The sequence below is a fragment of the Gossypium raimondii genome, chromosome 1, assembly GCF_025698545.1.
Source record: "Gossypium raimondii isolate GPD5lz chromosome 1, ASM2569854v1, whole genome shotgun sequence".
In the NCBI taxonomy this organism is placed as follows: Eukaryota; Viridiplantae; Streptophyta; class Magnoliopsida; order Malvales; family Malvaceae; genus Gossypium; species Gossypium raimondii.
Window position 1 is genome coordinate 50,083,031 of NC_068565.1, and position 20,115 is coordinate 50,103,145.

At 31.1% G+C, this 20,115-nt stretch overlaps 1 protein-coding gene across 1 annotated transcript; it reads left to right on the plus strand.

The window, feature by feature from the left end:
• Positions 1-17,143: 17,143 nt before the first annotated feature.
• Positions 17,144-18,908, plus strand: LOC105787359 (cytochrome P450 94C1-like). Its single transcript, XM_052635378.1, has one exon. The coding sequence runs from the start codon at positions 17,212-17,214 to the stop codon at positions 18,679-18,681; it is 1,470 nt and encodes a 489-aa protein (XP_052491338.1). The 5' UTR covers positions 17,144-17,211; the 3' UTR covers positions 18,682-18,908.
• Positions 18,909-20,115: the final 1,207 nt, after the last annotated feature.

A 20,115-nucleotide genomic window follows, 5' to 3' on the forward strand; every position in this document is an offset into this window, starting at 1 on the left:
TAAAAACTATATTTTTGCATGGAGAACTTGAGGAGGATATTTACATGCAACAACCAGAGGGTTTTACAGTCTTAGAAAAAGAGGACTATGTTTTCTTGCTGAAAAGGTCCCTTTACGGTTTGAAACAGTCACCAAGATAGTGGTACAAGAGGTTTGATTCCTTTATGACTTCTCATTATTTCAAAAGAAGTAGCTTTGACAGTTGTGTTTACTTTAAGAAAAATAGTGTTGGTTGTTTTGTGTATCTACTCCTTTATGTTGATGACATGTTGATAGCAGCGAAAGATAAATGAGAGATAAGAAAGGTCAAAGCCCAACTAAGTGAAGAATTTGAGAAGAAAGATTTGGGACCAGCAAAGAAGATACTTGGTGTGGAGATTCTCAGAGATAGAAAAGTAAGTAAATTGTACCTAAGTTAGAAGGGGTACATTGAGAAAGTTCTTTGCATGTTTAATATGCAGAGTGCTAAGCCTGTTAATACTCCTTTAGCAGCCAATTTCAGACTTTCATCGGCTTTGTCTCGACAATCAGATGATAAGATTGAGTACATGTCACATGTTTTATACTCTAGTGCAGTGGGATCTCTTATGTATGTTATGGTTTGTTCACGTCGAGATTTATCATATACAGTCAGTGCAGTTAACAGATACATGGTGAATCCCAGAAAAGAAAATTGGAAAGCAGTTCAGTGGATTTTAAGATACTTACGAGGTACTACTGATGTTTGCTTACAGTTTGGAAGAACTAGAGATGGAGTTATTGGGTATGTTGATGCTGATTTTGTTAGAGACTTTGATAGAAGAAGATCTCTCACAGGTTATGTCTTTACAATTGGAGGTTGTGCAATCAGTTGGAAAGCCACTTTGCAAACTATAGTTGCTTTGTCTACCACTGAAGCTGAGTACATAGCGATTACCGAGGCTTGTAAAGAAGCCATTTCGTTGAAGAGACTCTTTAGTGAACTCAATGAAGACCTTCAAATCAGTACAGTATTTTGTAACAGTCAGACTGGCATCTTCCTTACAAAAGATCAAATGTTTCAGGAGAGAACAAAACACATTGATGTTTGGTATCATTTTGTTCGTGATATTATTGCTCGTGGTGATATTGTTGTGAGCAAAATTAGTACTCATGAAAATCCTGCAGATATGATGACTAAGTCACTTCCCATAACTAAGTTTGAGCATTGCTTAGACTTGATTGGTGTTCATTGTTAAAGTTAAACCCTTAAGGGGTTTTATGGAAGAGGTGGAGAACTTGTTCGTTAAGAGTTCGCGATGAAGAACTTGTTCATTGAGAATTCGTGTCAAGGTGGAGATTATTAGAATTAAGTGACAAGAATCCTTATTTAAATAAAATACATTGGTAAAATAAATTAAAATTAAAATTCATTTAGAACTACACTTCTTTTATTTTATTTTAGAATAAGATTTTTTAAATCTTATTAAGCTCCATATATTTGATATTGATTAGAATAAGGTGTTTCAATCTTACTACACTCCTATTAGAATATGATTTTACAAGCCTATAAATAGACAGTCTACTCCTCTTGTAACATTCGAATTCGACATAGTGAATTATCTCCTCCTTTGCCCGTAGTTTTTTCCCCGAAAGGGTTTTCACATAAAATCTGTGTTCTTTATTTTTCTCTCTCTTTTTCTTTCCGATAAATTTTCATTACCGACATTCTATTTTTTCAGTTCATTTTTTAATAAAGACTACAATAAAAATGTCTTTTTTTTTTTTAATTTAGGACAAAACTCATATCACATAATATTTGAGAGTAATATTTATCAAATCATAATCATTTAAGATGCAAAATCATAATCATTTAAGATGCTTATATCCTCAAAATATTAGGGGAGGAATGTGCTACTTCCTCAATAAGACATGAAATAAAGTGAAGCACGAGCGTAAATAGGTGTAAATCATTTGATTGCGTGGGAAATTTATTGTTTGAAAAAGTTGGACTTGACTCAATGAAAGTAACAAAAAGGAAAACCCCAGAAACGTCACACACCATCTATAATTATGTTTCATTAAAGTGGCAGAGCAAAAAAAAAAGGAATTGAGAAATTTTGTTTGTTGAAGTGGCCGACAAGCGACATGCAACCGGCGACGAAGTTCTGATGGAGATACACTGTATCTTCACCCTTCTTATTCTTCAAAATATCTTGGTTTAATGATAAGAACTTTGGGTGGGGTTGAGTTTTGAGTTTAACGATTATGATAAAGAATTTTCAATTAAAATCTTCTTTAAAAAAGTTTAACACGAACTGATAAAACATATTGATTATATGGCACAAACTGATAAAACAATTTGATTACACAATAATTCACACTACAATTAAGCCTTTATTGGAGATACACTATATCTTCACCCTCCTTCTTCACATCTTCCATTATTAATTTTAAATCTCAAAGTCAGCCCACTATATTTTAGTTTAGGGTAAACTATAAAAATAGTCAATTTTTTTTGTCTTAGGTTATATTTTAGTCACTTATGTTTGAAATGTTACGTTTTAGTCACTTACGTTTTCATTTTGTTACGACGTGATCACTCTACCGTTAAACTCCGCTACCTCCCTAACGGTAGTCCTACGTGGCAGTCCAAATGGATTTTAATTAAAAACCTATTTTCATCCCATGCAACTGAACATCCAAGTTGACATTTAAAACCCATTTGGGCTACCACGTAGGGATGTTGTTAGGGAGGTAACGGAGTTTAACAGTAGAATGACCACTTCGTAATAAAACGATAACATAAGTAACTAAAACGTAACATTTTAAACATAAATGACATATGTAACATGAGGAAAACAAAAATGACTATTTTTATAATTTATAATTAAAGCTAAGAAATTTGTGTGGTGTTGAGTTTTGAGTTAAACTCTTAATATCTTTCTTAATTATTTTAAAATTTATAAGTTGAAGTTATTGAATTAATTGTTTGTTTAAGTGTACTTAGAAAATAATTTATAATTAGAACAATAAACAATGATGTTTACATAATTTGGATTTAATTTTGTATTAAGAGCTGTTGCTCAACGGGAAATTTTATTATAATATTAAGATACAAGATAAAATTTAACTTCAATCGAAGTAAGTCGAAAAAAATTTTAGGAGACCAAAATTAAATTGTAACTTTTACGATAATAGAAATGTAGTTTCATCAATTTAATAACCTATATCTTTATAATTTTTAAAGAATTAAATTAAATTTTTATTATTTTAAAAAGACAAAAGTATAATTTTATACTTACTAATTTAAAATTTTTATTTTTTTCATTTTAGGAGAAACCGGAGACTTACCAGCTCCTAGCTACACCCCTAAACTCAGTCACAAATGTTGCATCTTCACTCTCATAGGGTTGTGATAAAGAATTTTTTCAGCAAAAATTTCTTCATGAAAGCTTAACACAAATTGATAAACAGTGATGAGACAGTCACAATAAAGAACTCTCCTCAATTAAAATTTTCTGAATAAAAGCGTGATAAATCAATTTGATTACACTATAACTAAACACCCTATATCAATTATTAGAAAATATTAAAGAAAAATTATAAGAATTACACATATCTCTCGCATGAAAATTTAATCATAATCTCATATATTAATTTTGTGACTATAAAAGTAAATATCTTCCTTGAATTATCACAAAGGCAGATACTGACGTGATTGATCAATTGATTCTTTAAATTTTGGAGGATAATCTTTGACGATCGTTATTTGTTAAAAAAAAAAAGTATCTTCCTTGAATTAGATGTACGAGTCTCTTAATTTACTGCCCAAAATTACCTCGAAAACTGTGGGCCAAAATATAATTATGTCTTACCAAAATTAATTGCACGAGGCTTCAATTTTATTTCAAAACTAGCTATAATGATGAGTTGCAACTCAATTTATGACTTGTTGCTCCAATAATGACCGTATATGTTTTCAACCGTATTCATCTAAAATGAGACATTAGAAGGGAATATAGCCAAAGAAATTAGAATATGCACAATCAATCCAATAAATTATTGATTGATATTGAAAAAATTAGGGTCTTTTATGATGTTAATTATTTTAAAATTTAGATAATTTAAAGTTTGAATATTTTTATGTTAATGTTCCCAGTTCCCACTAGATTATTTGAATTCAATTATTGGATACTAATAGATTATTTGTTACTAGAAGAAAGGGAAAGAAATTGTCATTTATTGTGGTTAATTGATGACACTATTTGACCATTAATTTATGATACTAACATATATAATTTTTTAAATAAAATAATTAAAATTACATTCGATCATTGAGTTTTTAAGTATTTAAGTTTAAATCTCATTATATGTACTTATTATGCGTGGATTTTCAGTCTCATCATATATGAATTTTATCGAATTTTTCCTATTTTATTCAAATTTTTACTATTCTACGTCTATTATACTTTATATTAATCGTACGTTGCAATTACTCTAATGGGCATTTATACTTTACTAAATCTTATCCACTCATACCAAAAGCTTTACTTAGTGTACCTAAACTAAAAATATTCTTTATTATTATATATTCTTGAGGCTGATGTTATGCAGATTCAATGTTCGCCATCATGTTAATCTGACTTTTCTTTATTTTTGAGCCAGATTCAATGTTTGTTGTGGAGGTAATCCTCCTGATAGTATGGTAGCATCTAAATGCAAATGTTGTGGTAGAGATCATAGGGTCGATCAAATCGTCTGTAGGTACATAAAATGCTTAAATAGATGAGATGGATACCTTCTTGATAGAAGTAAAAAGCATAATTAGAAAGGGATAGGGATGGTAATTCGAATTGTGAATTTGAATATTCGTAAATGTTCGATCTATTTTTTTTTATAAATTCAGATATTACAAATTTAAATTTTAAATTTATTATCTATTATAAATTCAAATGAATATAGATTGGACCCGAATCTATTATATCAATAAAGAGAAGCATCATTCTAAAAGTATAATTTTAATCACCAATAAAATGGTACCACGTCATTAAAGTTTAAAGATAACAAAATATTATTACACACTCATCTATATCTAATATCTTCTCCAACTTAATTTAATTTTAATTAAATTACTTAAAATAATTATTCTTTTTAAATTATAAACAAACATCTTTTTTTTCTTTTACAAATTTTAATCGTTTTTTCTATAAGTTAATATTTTTTATTTTTGTGCAACCAATTTTTAAAAAAATTAGTATTTTTTGTGCAATTTTTTCCATGTCATTGACACATAATTTTGGTAATTATTTTACTCTGAACCCCGAACCTTGAATCCCGAACCCCAAAGTTTAGGGTTTGGGTTCAGATTTTAAGGTCCAGAGTTCGAATTTGGGTTTTAGGTTCAAGATTCAAGGTTCAAGTTTAGAGTTCAAGTGTTTGGGGTTTAGGGTTTAAGATTTAAGGGTTTGGGGTTCGGAGTTCAAGGTTTAAGGGTACAAGATTACGGGTTACAAGTTTGGGGTTTAGGGTTCGAGATCAGGGTTCAAGGTGAAAAAATTACCAAAATTATGTATCAATGACATCGAAAAAAATGTTGAAATGTCATTAAATAATTGGAAAGGGATCATGAATAATGTGGTGGGAATGATCCATAAAATAATCTCTCTATAGATGAGTGTATAATAATAATTTCATATCTTTAAAATTTGAAGATGTGACAAAATTTTATTGATACCTAAAAATTTTAGTTTTAAAATCATCCTAATGTAAGTTATTCCCATTAATAACATTTAAGTTTATGACATGCATCTATTTATTTATTTAAAATTTTAAATATAAATCAAGGAACACATTTCATGGTCTAAACCATCTTGCATTGTTAATCAATTGAGCAGCAAGATCATCATAGTCAACAATAGATTGATCATCATCATCCTTTAATGTTGAATAAAGTCACTAATAGCTCCTGGATTGAATCTGAAATAGTGATCTCGCACGAGTGCTTGCATATAGTACTGTTAGCCAACAGGGTAGCAAGATCATCATAGTCAACAACGGAGTGATCATCCAACCCTTAATTATGAATCTGAAATGGTAACCTTGCACGAATGCCTGCATATAGTGTTGATGGCTTGAATATCTGATTGATTTGTATAAGTTGGCATAAAACTCCAAAACAAACTTCTTGACTAAAGTAGATGATTTGTTCCAAGAAAACATCGATCCCATTCTCATAAAATCCACTTTCTACGATGTTTCTCTTGGCACAAGTAGGATCGAAAATTTTCTTCTTTGGCTGAGCCTCTCTCACATCTTCTTACAAAACTTCAAGCACACCAGCTTCTTTCCTCCTATTATTCTTTTTCTTAGAGGATGATGACTCACTAACTTAATTTTTCATTTTAGGGGTCAGGATCCTTATCAATCCCCCACGTCGTCCCGTCTTGTGCAACTAGTTCCATCAAGGGCACATATTTTCCAAGATCATCTCCAACTCAAGCCGAGATAGGTCTTTTTTCTTTATTCCTACCTTCTTATTTTTAAGAACCTTAAGGCTGAATGGTAAAAATATTAAAATATTACGAATTATTGAAATTTATTTGATATATCTTTTATTTTTATTGCTATTTTAATAATTTTATATTTAAGTGTTTGTTAATAAAATAGTCACGAACTTTAAAAATAAATAGTAAAATAAACATAAAAAATTAAAAAAATATATACTTTTTATACCCAACTTTTCAACCTCATTCCAGTCTTAGATATACATGCATCATTGATGGAGGACGAAATATGGTAAGCGGGTTGTGGAGGACGACAAGGTACCAGACAAGAACACGTTGATTTGTCATCCATATCTGCAAACCACTTTTGTCCCATATCTCTGTCAAAACCCTCCCAATTTAAAACGTGCGAATAATTATTTAACAACTCGACTCCATATCTATCCTTCTAGATGAAGTAATTATTATTCAAGAAAATATAATTATATATAAATAAATAACAGTAACCAGTCGACAAAAAGTTATTTGAAGAATGGTCAACAAAGAATTATGTTTTATGTTTATATGAATATATTTGTATTTATTTTAATAATATTTTATTATAATAAACATCGATAATAGCAGTAGAACAATCGCAAAACAATAAAAAATGAAAACACTAGAAATCCTTTTGGAAAAAAATTTATAGATAGAAGAGGAGAAATTCACTAATATTAAAAAACGAATGATACAAGAGGAGTTTCGACTACATCTATTTAAGTGTTAAAAAACTTTATTTTAATCAAAGTAAAATAGAAGAAGAATAGTTCTATATAGATTCAACTCGGGCCTACGGCCTTTCGCCCCTACAAATCCCCTTATTTTGTTATTGCATTTGTTTTTTCAATAAGTTACGGGATTTAAGTCACACAATCTCTAACAATTTTAATTTTTTTTAATGTATTTAAAACGTATGAGATTTATACAATGAATATAATTATCGAACAACATGATGATTCCATTAGGATAATTTACTTAAGTTCAATAGAATATATAAGATGCTATTTGTCAAAGAAAAGTAGTGGCTCAAAAATAATATTAGAGGTCGAAGTATGTATAGAAATAAAATTAAAAAAAACATTATAAAATATTGATACAATATATTTATTTTAATTATAATTATAATTATTTTTTAAAAATATAAAAGTTTATATTAAATTAAGAATTTAAAAGATTGAAAATTGTTAAAGAAATTGGGTAAAAGTACCATGAAAATTATTGTATTAAAACTCAGATTGTATTTTAAGCTCTTTACTAAAAAAAGCGGACTAATTAGTTCTTGTACAATTGATTAAAGAGCAAACTGGTCTTTTCGTTAAAAATTTCATTCATTACTACTATTAAAATTGGCATGATTGATGAAATAATCAGATAGTTATCGTGTACAGTAATCATTTTAACAATAAAATGGTTAAATTTTTAACAAAAGGATCAATTTGTTCTTTGATCTAACATATAAAGACTAATTTATCTTTTCATAGATGAAGCAAAATGCAATCCGATTTATAATACAATAATTTTATAATACTTTACCGATAATTGATATATATGCTTAAAAATAAATTAAGAGCTTTTAGAAAAATTAAACAATATTTTTAGATTGATGGAGGAATGTCCATGAAACCACTTGGAAAGAATTCAGCTAATTACGTAAAAAGAATAGGAATTAATAATGTCATCATGAACAAAATTTTTAAAAAAATAATGCCATTAATTGCAATGGCCCCCCTGTTTGTGGTACGCATGTTCCACTGCAAATACTTTGCTTTCCACATTTCTAAACTTGTTCTTGTTTATTTTTGCTTACATATTACACATGTAATCTTAAAAGTGAGAACTTTTTTTTCCTTTTTAAAGAAGATTGTAATTTAAGAGTAAGAAATTGGGCTGCTTGAGTCATAACTTGATTGATATGGGTATTATTATCAACGTAAGAGGATGTGAGTTTGAGTGCGCTAAAGCGCATTATCCTCCTATTTATGGGTTGGGGCGAGCTATGAATGGTTCTAAATATTGTGTATTGAGTGATTAGGATATGATTAGGGAAGACATTGTATTATTAACCAAAAGTCTAACCATTAAAGTTTTAAGATTTTGAGCGTTAAGTCTCAACATGCGAAAATTATGAGTGTATGAATTAATTAATTAAAAGATTTAATTAATTTGAATTAAATTATTTAATTTTTATACTTACAATAAGTGGTGGAATGCAGTGGAGACCCTTAGAATGGTAAATTTTAATTTAGATCCTTTATAATTTATAAAATTTTAAATTAGTAATGGTAAAATTGTACTTTGGCCTCAAAAATGATAAAAAATGAAATTACATTTTACAATCATAAAAATATACAATTTTAATTATTGTAGTATGTTTTGTATGTATTTTAACTTAATTTTAAATTTAAAAAATCCTCTTGTTATCAATGCATTAGCCTTTTCGTGTCCCTAAAGGGGCATTGAGGTTTAAATACAACAATAATTAAAAATTATTAAATTATTTATGAAAATTATTTTAAAAATTATATAAAAACAAAGGAAACTTTGTTTGAAAGAAGAAATGTGAGCTTTTGAGGATTTATGAATTCATTTTTATTTTAAATTAATTTTATATATTTTACATAAAAATAAATTCTTATAACAAATTTATTATTTTAGCTAAAATAATTTTTGAATTATCTTATTAATATCTAATAAATTAATGACATCAATTTAATTATACATTTATAATATGATATAAAGAAATATAATATAGTATAGTATAACTGGAAATTAATTTTAAATTCAAATTAGTCTTGAATGTAAAATTTAGAAAATTGGGACTATAGGAGAGACCATATTAATAATGCACACAACGATAGACATCATCTCCCATCCATTTTCCTGTGATCAGCTATAAAGCATAAAAGAATTCTCGTGATTGGGCTCCTAGTTAAGGGTTGTTCACCATAAAATTTACTGGGATTAGAATCTTCGTAGCGCGTGTGTTTGTGATGTAGGTGTTATATTTGAAATTGAGTCTTTCTACTTTTAATTTAAGGAATTTAGTTTCTTTATTTTCTCAGATTTAAAATGTAAAACTAGTTTTTAACACCATTAAAAGTCTTCATTAAATTCAGGTTTTTTATTACATGATTATCAAGTGAGTTTTTTTTAATTTTAAAATATCACACCAATAAATTTAACAGAATTTTAACAATATTAACTATTGAACCTATACTTTAAATTTTGAAAAGCAAAGAATTAAGTTGTTGTAAATAAAAATAGAATAACTAAATTCAAACAAATTTTAATTATTAAAGAATGATTAATAGTATAAATTATGTGTTAATGTCCGGTATACATTTAAGTATAACATCAAGTAGAAACTAGTTTGCATTTTGGGGCCACGATTAGTGATATATTATAGATAAAAGAAAATTTATGGACCAATTATAAAGTATCACGTCTCAAGATAAAATTACCATGGGTGAAGTTGAAATTACCGTGGTAAAAATAATGACATTATATTTATGTCATCGCTAATTTTCTCTAATTAATTTAGTTTAATTTGATTAAGAGATAAATATTAAAATTTTATATTATCACTAATTAAAAATAAAATGTTGAAGTAATAGTATCAAATTATTATTTATCTTCCATTAATTAAATTAATAAGAGATAAATAATAAATAAAAGGGTTTAAATTCTTATAAAACAATCAAATGGAGCAGATAAATTCTACGATAACTCTTTTTTATTCAAGCAATTCTACAAATTCACAAGTTCAAGAAGCCTAGAAAATTTTTACAGATTTCTCTAAAGAAGCTCAACAACTTAAAGAAATTCTAAAGAATGCTCATCAGTTATGGAGAAAAGTTGTCTTCCGATCCAATTTAATCATGGAGAAGAAGCTAAAAGTCATTTTTGAATAAAGGAGTCACCTTTCGATCCATATCAGTTGAAGAAAAGAGATCCGAAGCCGTTTTAAGAGCAAGTTGTCACGACACTTGAAGCAATCCAAGTCAGATGACCCTTGGATCAAAGTTAAATCGGAAAGAAGAATCAATTGATATTTTTCTTTGTATTCAAGAAATTTTAAGAGATTGTAACTCTCTTTCAAGTTATCAATAAATTTGATGTCGAATTTCCAAGTCAATATTTTACTCGAAATTTGTGTGTACAAATTTCTGGCACACCTAGTAAGACAATCTTTGTCTTTTATCTTTTCTCTTGAAAGTCAAGATCCAAACCCGTTTTAAGAGCAAGTTGTCATGACACTTGAAGCAATCCAAGTCAGATGACCCTCGGATCAAAGTTAAATCGAAGAGAATAATCAATTGATATTTTTCTTTGTATTCAAGAAATTTTAAGAGATTGTAACTTTCTTTCAAGTTATCAATAAATTTGACTTTGAATTTCCAAGTCAATATTTTACTCAAAATTTGTGTGTACAAATTTCTCGCACACCCAATAGGACAATCTTTATCTTTCATCTTTTCTCTTGAAAGTCAAAATTCAAAGTTACGATGGCCTCAAAAAAGATCATCATCACTAAGCCGGCTCAAGCTAATATTGCAACCTATATATTCGGCTTCATCATCAAGCACCAACATTCCTTCCCATCCTTGTTGCACTAGGCAAAAGACGAAAGCTCTTCTTATCAAATTTCTTTGATGCTTGGTGGCAATCCATTTTTTGAAGCTTCTTCACCAACTCATGGATCAAGTGTAGCCAAATTTAAATTCCCAAATGGTGAATGTTATGACGAGTAACAATACAACCTTAGAAGACCAAGTGACATCCTTGATCTTATTAGGAAGAGGTCAGTCAATGAAAAAGTTTTATATGAAAATCTACTAGAGAAGCTCAGTGAATAATCCAATGTGCAAGATACCAATAATCAATGAAGTTATAACTATCGGTTGTTAAACAAGGTAACAAAAACAAACAGAATGCTTAAAGTTTTATTTCCATTTTACTTTTTTTCATTCCTGAAAATACTTGAGTAAGGATATTTATACAACAAATAATACTTTTGCTGCCAACAATAATAACAACACAAACCCATTAACTGCTAATAACTGACTTACAACGGACTTAACAAACAATATTTATCTTAACATTCTCTTGGTTTTCTAACTTTTATTGAACTGATCTTCACTCGACAACACTCGCAATGCTTCTCTAAAAATAGAAAATTGTTTTGGTGTAATTGGTTTTGTAAGCACATTAGCCACTTGCCTTTTTGATGGAACAAATTTGACTTATAGTATGCCATCAAGAACTTTTTCACGCACAAAATGTTAATCAATTTCCACATGCTTCACCTTAGCATGATGAGTAGAGTTTGCAGCCATTGCCACTGTTGATGTGTTATCACACCATACAACTAGTGGTTGTTTAACAGTCACACCAATCTCAGTTAGAAGTTACTTTATCCATAACAATTCAGACACACAATTTGTTGAACTTTGATAGTCTACTTATGATGAGGATCTAAACACAATAGCTTGCTTCTTGGAACACCATGCAATTGGATTGGAACCAAGATAAATACAATAGTTTGTAATTGATCTCCTAGTCTTTTGCTATTAGTCTTGCTTTATACCTGTCCACATATCCGTCAGGCTTCTTCTTCACTCTGAACAACCAATTGATCTCCTAGAATGTGGGAGAGGACAAAGGCTCCAAGTATCATTTTTTAGAAGAGCTTGTAACTTATTGTTCTTCGCTTCTTGCCAGTAAAATGAGCTCATTGCTTCATGAATATCAATAGGTATAGTAGCAAAGAAACTATCAATAGGCACAAATTAGATGAACTAGTTACCCTAGTGACATATGCTTTTGGTTTAAAGGTTCCTACTTTGCTCCGAGTAATCATAGGATGAGAATTAGTAGCCTGAGATGGCTAACTTAGAGTTGGACACTGAGTTGGTGGATAGGAAATGACTACCATATTGTTAACATACTAGGAGAAGTTGATTCAGAAGTTGAATTTATTGGTGTATTAGATGACAGAGATAAATTTATGGACTAGCGAGGTGACCCATGATTTGCAACTAAGATGGATGGAAATATAACTAATTTTAAGCTAGATGTTACAGTAGAGGGACTACTGGACAACTTGGATGTATGTATAATATTTTTAAATGGAAAAATACATTCATGAAACATAACATAATGAGACACAAACACCCTACCTGAAAGATTTCGACACCTATAACCTTTGTGTTGAGGAGAATAGCCTAAGAATATACATGGAGCTGATCAAAATTAAAATTTGTTAGTATTATAAAGTTTAAGGTTAGGAAAACATAAGCAACCAAGTATTCTAAGTGGCAGATAATCATGTTTAACACAAAAAAAGTTTTTCATAATGAGAGATATTGCCTAGTAATAGAGAGGGTAACTTGTTTATCAGATAAACTGCACTACTGAAAGCTTCATACCAATAAGTCAAGGGCATGCACACATGAGCCAAAACCGAGAGACCAAACTCCACAACTTGTCTGTGTTTTCGCTTAAAAATACTATTTTACTCAGATGTGTAAGGACACATAAGCCTATGAGAGATACCTCTTTGTGATAAATACCATTTCAACTCTTAAAACTCATCCCCTCTATCTGTCTAAAGCACTTTTAATTTGACCCAAAGTATTCTTTCAGCTTGTTGGTGAAATTGAGGTAAGACTGTAGTAACATCTGACTTTTTCTTCAAAAACATAAAGCCATGTGTATCTGGTATAAGCATATGTAAACGCCACATAATAAGAGAAACCATTTGAACATATTGGAGCTGGCCCCCAAACATCTGCAGCCACCATCTGAAGAGGAGCAGTATATTCGGATGTAGAAGTAGAAAAAGACAATTTATGTTCTTTGCCTAGATGGCAAGCAACACAATCAACCAAATTTTTATTATCACAAGGTACATTACAGTGAGTCAAAGCTTTCTTAAGTGTAGCTAAACATGAATGCCCTAGTCTAGCATGCCATACAGCTAAAGAAATAGATTTTACAGTAGCAAGACACTATGTTGAAGTAGTAAGTACAGTAGATTTGACAATAGTGTTTAGATGCAATTTGTAGAGACCATTATGAATCGATCCTTGAAGAAGAAGAACTTGAGTTTACAAATCACGCACTTGACATCTAGTAGGAAAAAACTCAAATACCACCTGGTTGTCTTTAGCAAATTTAGACATAAACATCATATTTTAGTAATACCAGGCACAAATAAGAGAGACCTCATATACAACAGACGAGAACGAGTAAGTAAAGATGTCTAACCAGTATGAAGAACAGGTAAGGCAGATTCATTACCCATATACACTTTACCTAGGCCATTGTATGTAGTGTTTTGTTCCATTATTGAAGCAGAGTAAGTGAGATATGTGTGGCACCAGAGTCTAGATACTAAGCATTATCTCCAACAATGTCAGGCATAGTAACATAAGCTTGAGGATTAGGACTCAAGACAGGAGTAGCTGTTAAAACACTTCCAGACTGCAGTGTTGCACAAAATGGGTTGAACCATGCATTTGTAGGAGTTGGAGAATGTGAGAAAACCTAATTTTCATATGGAGCCATTGTAGGAGAAGACATTGGTAAACCAAATGAAGGCACCCATGATGACATTGATGATTCATTACCAAACATACACACATTTGCTTGTGAAGGCCAATAATCAGTACTCTTGTAAGTGGTATCAAACCTATGATAGCAACGATCAACAAGATGCCCTGTTTTTTCACAAAACTGGCACTGAATGCGAGAGCCAAACATGCGACCACGTCCCCGGCCACTTGAGAAACCTGAAGCAGGACGATAAGTAGGAGTTGAATTATTGTCTACCACTGAAGCAGTATATTGATGAGTAACCATATTTGCTGAACTAGGAATCTCATCTATAGCAGATTGCATTTGTGTTTCAGCATCAAGTAGCATAGTAGTAATATTCTGAACACTAGAAGGTAGTTGACTTGTTGTTATGATAGTTATAACTAATTCATACTTAGAAGAGAGACCATTGAGAATGACAGTAACATGCTTATGTTCACTAATAACCTCACTACAACTAGCAAGACTATCACAATAGCCTTTAACCTTTATTAATAAATCTTTCATTAACAAATCTCCCTTGCACTGAGAATAGAGAGCACGTCTATAGAACATTAACCTAGACATGGTTTTACTACCATATATTGTAGCAAGAGTACTCCATATCTGTGCACTGGAATCTATGCCAATAAGTTGAGGTAACACACATTGGCTAACAGAAGAAAGAAGCCAAGATGCAAGTGCACTGTCTTGTTGCTCGTACAACGAAAAAGCAGGATTTTCATGAAGCACACCATTTTCATCAAAGATCATCAATAGAGGAACAATAATTTGAGGATCAAGAAAATGTTGCAGCTTGTAAGTTTTAATTACAAGAAATAGCTATTGACGCCATAGTAAATAATTGGAGTCATCAATAAGAATACTAATCTTCTTGGTGGAAAAGAAGTGGCTATCAAAAACTGAATCAGAAACTATTGTTGGTGTAGTAGGATGAACCACGAATGCTCCACAGGTCCTCAAAAATTCGTAAGGAGAGAGACGTCTAACACCAATTTAAACAAAGTAACAAAGACAAACACAATGCTTAAAGTTTTATTTCCATTCAACTTTTTTTCATTCCAGAAGATACTTGAGTAAGGGTATTTATACAACAAAGAATGCTTTTATTACCAATAATAATAACAGCACTAACTCATTAACTGTTAGAGTATGCCCAAAGACCAATCATGAGATGGTTGTAATAACATACTTGATTTATCATGTTTATTAATATAAGGCGTTACCATTATTATGGCATTGTCTTTTCTGTGTGTATAAATAAGCTGTTTTATAATAATGTCCTAAGAATAATATGATTATTCTTAAAAGATTCTTAGTCAAGTATTATTGTTGGATAGGACAACGATAATGCATTAAGACTAACATGTAGTTGATTGATGATAAAGAGTTGTCATTGATATGAAATGTCAGAATCGATGCATGAATATGTGTGTTAGAGAACAACATATTGGACTGACCCATTATGAGTATGTCTCTTGGATTATTATGTAATTGTCACGACATTACTCATAGTGATTAATATGTATATGATCCTCAGACTTGAGATCATCATAATCCCAACATCGTGAGTAGTATATTTTGATACAGTTAAACGTACACCGTAACTGGTTGTTCTATAAAGGCTGATGTTGGATATATCACAATCGATGTAGAGGGATATGGTTGGTCGATATAGAATAAGTCCCTCCTACATAATGGGAGTAATATCTTAGGCCACTTGATTAAGTGAGACTAGAAATGCATGGCCATGCTCAAATAAGTTGATATGAGATGTCATACTTATTTGTCTATCGTAGTTTGCTTAAGATATCAAGGAACATGGAATGGACCATACAAAGTGTGACTATTCCATGACTTGTGTCCAATCCAGAGATAAAGGACTTAAGGATTATTGCATAAAAGGTTAATCATAAAAGGTTATGTCGAATCATGATCTCTTGTGACTTAGGTAGCAATGATGCATTGCTAGATGCCACTCATTGTTTGTAACATTAGAATCGTTCTAGTATTACTGCTAACGTTACAGGAACCGACAGGGTCACACCCTATAGTTGAAATGAACGGAATAAACCATAGTTGGTTTTATTTTTGGGTGTCACTTGAATTAAATTAATTATATATAGAATTAATTTAATTCAGTAATCAAATTTCCAACACATTATGTACAAGGTTGTTGTACACATAATGAGGACATGAATTTGATTAGCATATGAATTTAAATAAATATATGGTTTACCGAAATTATATTATAATTAATGTAATTATAATTTTCGGTTTAAAATATTATTATATTTATTTAATTCCAAAAAAACCCTAAAAATAAAAGGGATATATTAGAATCCGGTTTTTCATTATTTTAAGGTCTAGCAGCCGTCAAAGAAATATAACTCTCAAAATTGTTTTGGGGATTTTCTTCTGTTCGTAGTCAACTGGGTGGATTACGTAGAGGTCGGAGTCTCGATAGATTGCGGCTTGGTTTGACTGTAGATCAGACTACACATTGTTGAGAAGTTACTGTCTTCTCAATCAAAATATTAGGTAATTTCGTAATCTTTTCACCCCGATTCGTTCTTCACACATGGATCCATGGTTAGGGTCGCCGATTTTAATTTTTTCCGCTGCGCCGTAAGGGTGCTGGCGATCCAACATTAACTACTAGTAACTGAGTTACAATAGACTTAACAAACAATATTTATCTCAACACCGATAAACTTAAGGAAAACTTATCAAAAATAAAAGTATATAAAAATCAAATCATCCATAGTAATTCTTCCCAAAAACATTGATTTTTTTTTCCTCCACCCAGAGAGTGGGTGATTGATATTTTAATAAGAATAAAATCACGTGGTTTGATTGTCCTCCAATTGACATAAGCGAATACAAGTACTGTGGCGTTGTCAGATGCCCTCTTAGTAACTGACTTTTGATCTTTTAGCATAAAAGGTAGGGTATATTTTTTTCCATTATTTTATAAATATTTCTTTTTAATTCCACTAAAAAAAATTATTCGTACACTTCGAATAGCTCCTTTTTTTAACAACATAAATTTTCCAGTGTCTGATTGATACGACCTTCAATTCAATTCACTCTCTGTTATCCTTCTCTAATGGAGCTTCAAGCTTCTTTGTTCTTCTGGATCCTAATATTTCTTTTATATCTCTTGTTTTCTTTATTGATCAAGCCAAAACTATGGTGCAACTGTGAGATTTGCAGTGCTTATCTCACTTTAAGTTGGTCAAAACAATTCAATAACCTTTGCGATTGGTACACTCACTTGTTAAAAAACTCTCCTTCAAAAACCATCCATATCCATGTCCTTCGTAACACAATCACAGCAAACCCTGAAAACATAGAATACATGCTTAAAACCAAGTTCCATAATTTCCCAAAAGGGAAACCTTTTTCTATCATCTTGGGTGATTTCCTTGGTCGCGGTATATTCAATGTTGATGGTGATTCGTGGAAGTTTCAAAAGAATATGGCATCAATGGAGCTTGGGAAAACTTCAACATGTTGTTATGTGTTTGATATCATCAATTGTGAGATCAAAACAAGGCTTGTTCCATTATTATCAAAACAAGACCAAGTTTTGGACTTACAGGATGTGTTTAAAAGGTTTTCATTTGATGTTATTTGTTGGTTTTCTTTTGGGATTGATCCTAGTTGTCTTGAGCTTTCTTTACCCATGTCGAAATTGGCTATGGCTTTTGATTTAGCTTCGAAATTATCAGCTGAAAGAGCCATGAATGTTTCACCACTTGTATGGAAGATCAAAAGAGCGTTGAATTTAGGTAGTGAAAAGGAATTAAAAAGGGCTATTGAAAGGATTAATCTTTTAGCTAAAGAAGTGATTAGGCAAAGGCGCAAAACTGGGTTTTTGAATAGTAATGATCTTCTTTCTCGTTTTATGTCTATTATTAACGATGAAACTTATTTGAGAGACATTATTATAAGCTTTTTATTAGCTGGTCGTGATACTGTAGCTTCGGGTTTAACAAGCTTGTTTTGGTTATTGTCTAAGCATTCAAATGTTGTGTCGGCTATCAAACAAGAAGCTGATCGTATCATTGGTGAAAACAAGGAGTTAACATGCTTTGATCAAATGAAGGAACTTCATTATTTACAAGCAACGGTGTATGAAAGTATGAGACTTTATCCTCCGATTCAATTCGATTCCAAATTTTGTCAAAACGACGATGTTTTACCTGATGGCTCGGTTCTGAAGAAAGGAACTAGGGTTACTTATCATCCATACGCCATGGGACGTATCGAAGAGATATGGGGTGAAGATTGCTTGGAATTCAAGCCAGAAAGATGGTTGAAACACGACGGCGTTTTCTCCCCAGGAAACCCTTTCAAGTACCCGATTTTTCAAGCTGGATTCAGGGTTTGTTTAGGGAAAGAGATGGCTCTTTTAGAGATGAAAACGGTGACGCTTTCGCTCATCAGGAGATTTCGAATCCAATTACTGACACCACCATCACCGGATCAACATCCACGGTTCTTGCCGGGATTGACCGCAACTTTCAGCGACGGACTTCCTGTCTTAGTACGAAACATCCAACCTCAACCATAAACGTCATGGTGAGGGGAACCAATTGTACAATTTGCGATGTGATGTATGATTTAATGGCCAATATGTGGTTAAGGAAAAGGTGTTTATATGTACACATATAATTATTCGTCACTCGTTATGACATATGCATATTAGATCGATGTTAATCTTGTACAGAATTATGGGTGGTTAGTGTTTCCTTTCATCTTTTTTAATTGTAAAATATAGATTGGATTTTTATTCTCCAATTATTGCACCTATCTTTCTTACTTCTTCAATTCAAGCAAAGAGAAAATATCATCGAGTCATCTGACCATTTAGATTTTTTTTTAAATATATAAATATCAAAACACACTCCATAGTCCACGCTATAGTATAAGAACATATACCGTAATTATTTGATCATTTCCTTGCATTAGCAAACCCCATGAAAATCAGAGACAACTATGGTGAACTAAGCTCAGGCCTCAGGGTCAGGCCAAATAAATCCAACAAAAGCAGTAAACCCTGGTCTCATCTATGACATCAACGAGGATTTATACATTAGCTTCCTTTGCAAACTAGGGTACGATACCAGAACCATCACTTTACTCATTGGTGGCAAGAAAGAAACCTGGACGTGGCATTGATGGTCTTAACTATCCTTCCATGCATGCATATCTCAATGGTACAAACCCTAATATCTCAGCTGTGTTTCATAGAATTGTGACCAATGTTGAAGAAGGGGATTTGGAATACAATGTTAAAGTGGCATCTCCAAAGGAACTATCTGTTGTTGTGATCCCTAAAATGTTTAAATTCAATGGGATTAATCAAAACAAAACTTTTAGGGTTTTGGTGAAGGGTGGTGAGTCAATGATGAATGGGACTGAGGTTGTATCGGCTACACTTGAATGGAATAGTAATAAAGGGCATAGTGTTAAGAGCCCTATTGTTGTGTTTAAACAACAGTAGTTTTTGTTGTTGTTGGTTTTGGTATTTGGTTAAGGTTTGTAGGTAGAAAGTACTAAGAATTTATTAGTTTACAGTACTGGATTCCCAATTTTTTATATATTAGAATGTTTAGACTTACATTCAAATTCAACCTGAATAAAAATTGAATCGAAACAAATCTAATGATAGAGGCCAGAAATTGACGTCAGCATATTTTGTAGGATGCAAAATAAACTAGGGCATTAACATAAAATTTTACTTATATGATATTTATTATTCTTTTAAATGTTTGATTGAGTTGGTGTTATTTCAATTCTTTGTTTTAACTACTGGATAAAGAAAACTTAATTTCATGTTTAAATGTTATAAAATTGAGGAAAATATTTGATATACTGTTAGTAGAGTTTTTAAATCCCACAAACAGATTAAGAGATTGACAAATATCTTATAGAGATATAGTAAAATATTAAAATACACTCGAATAACAATAACCATAGAAAGGCACCATCAATTTTCAAATTA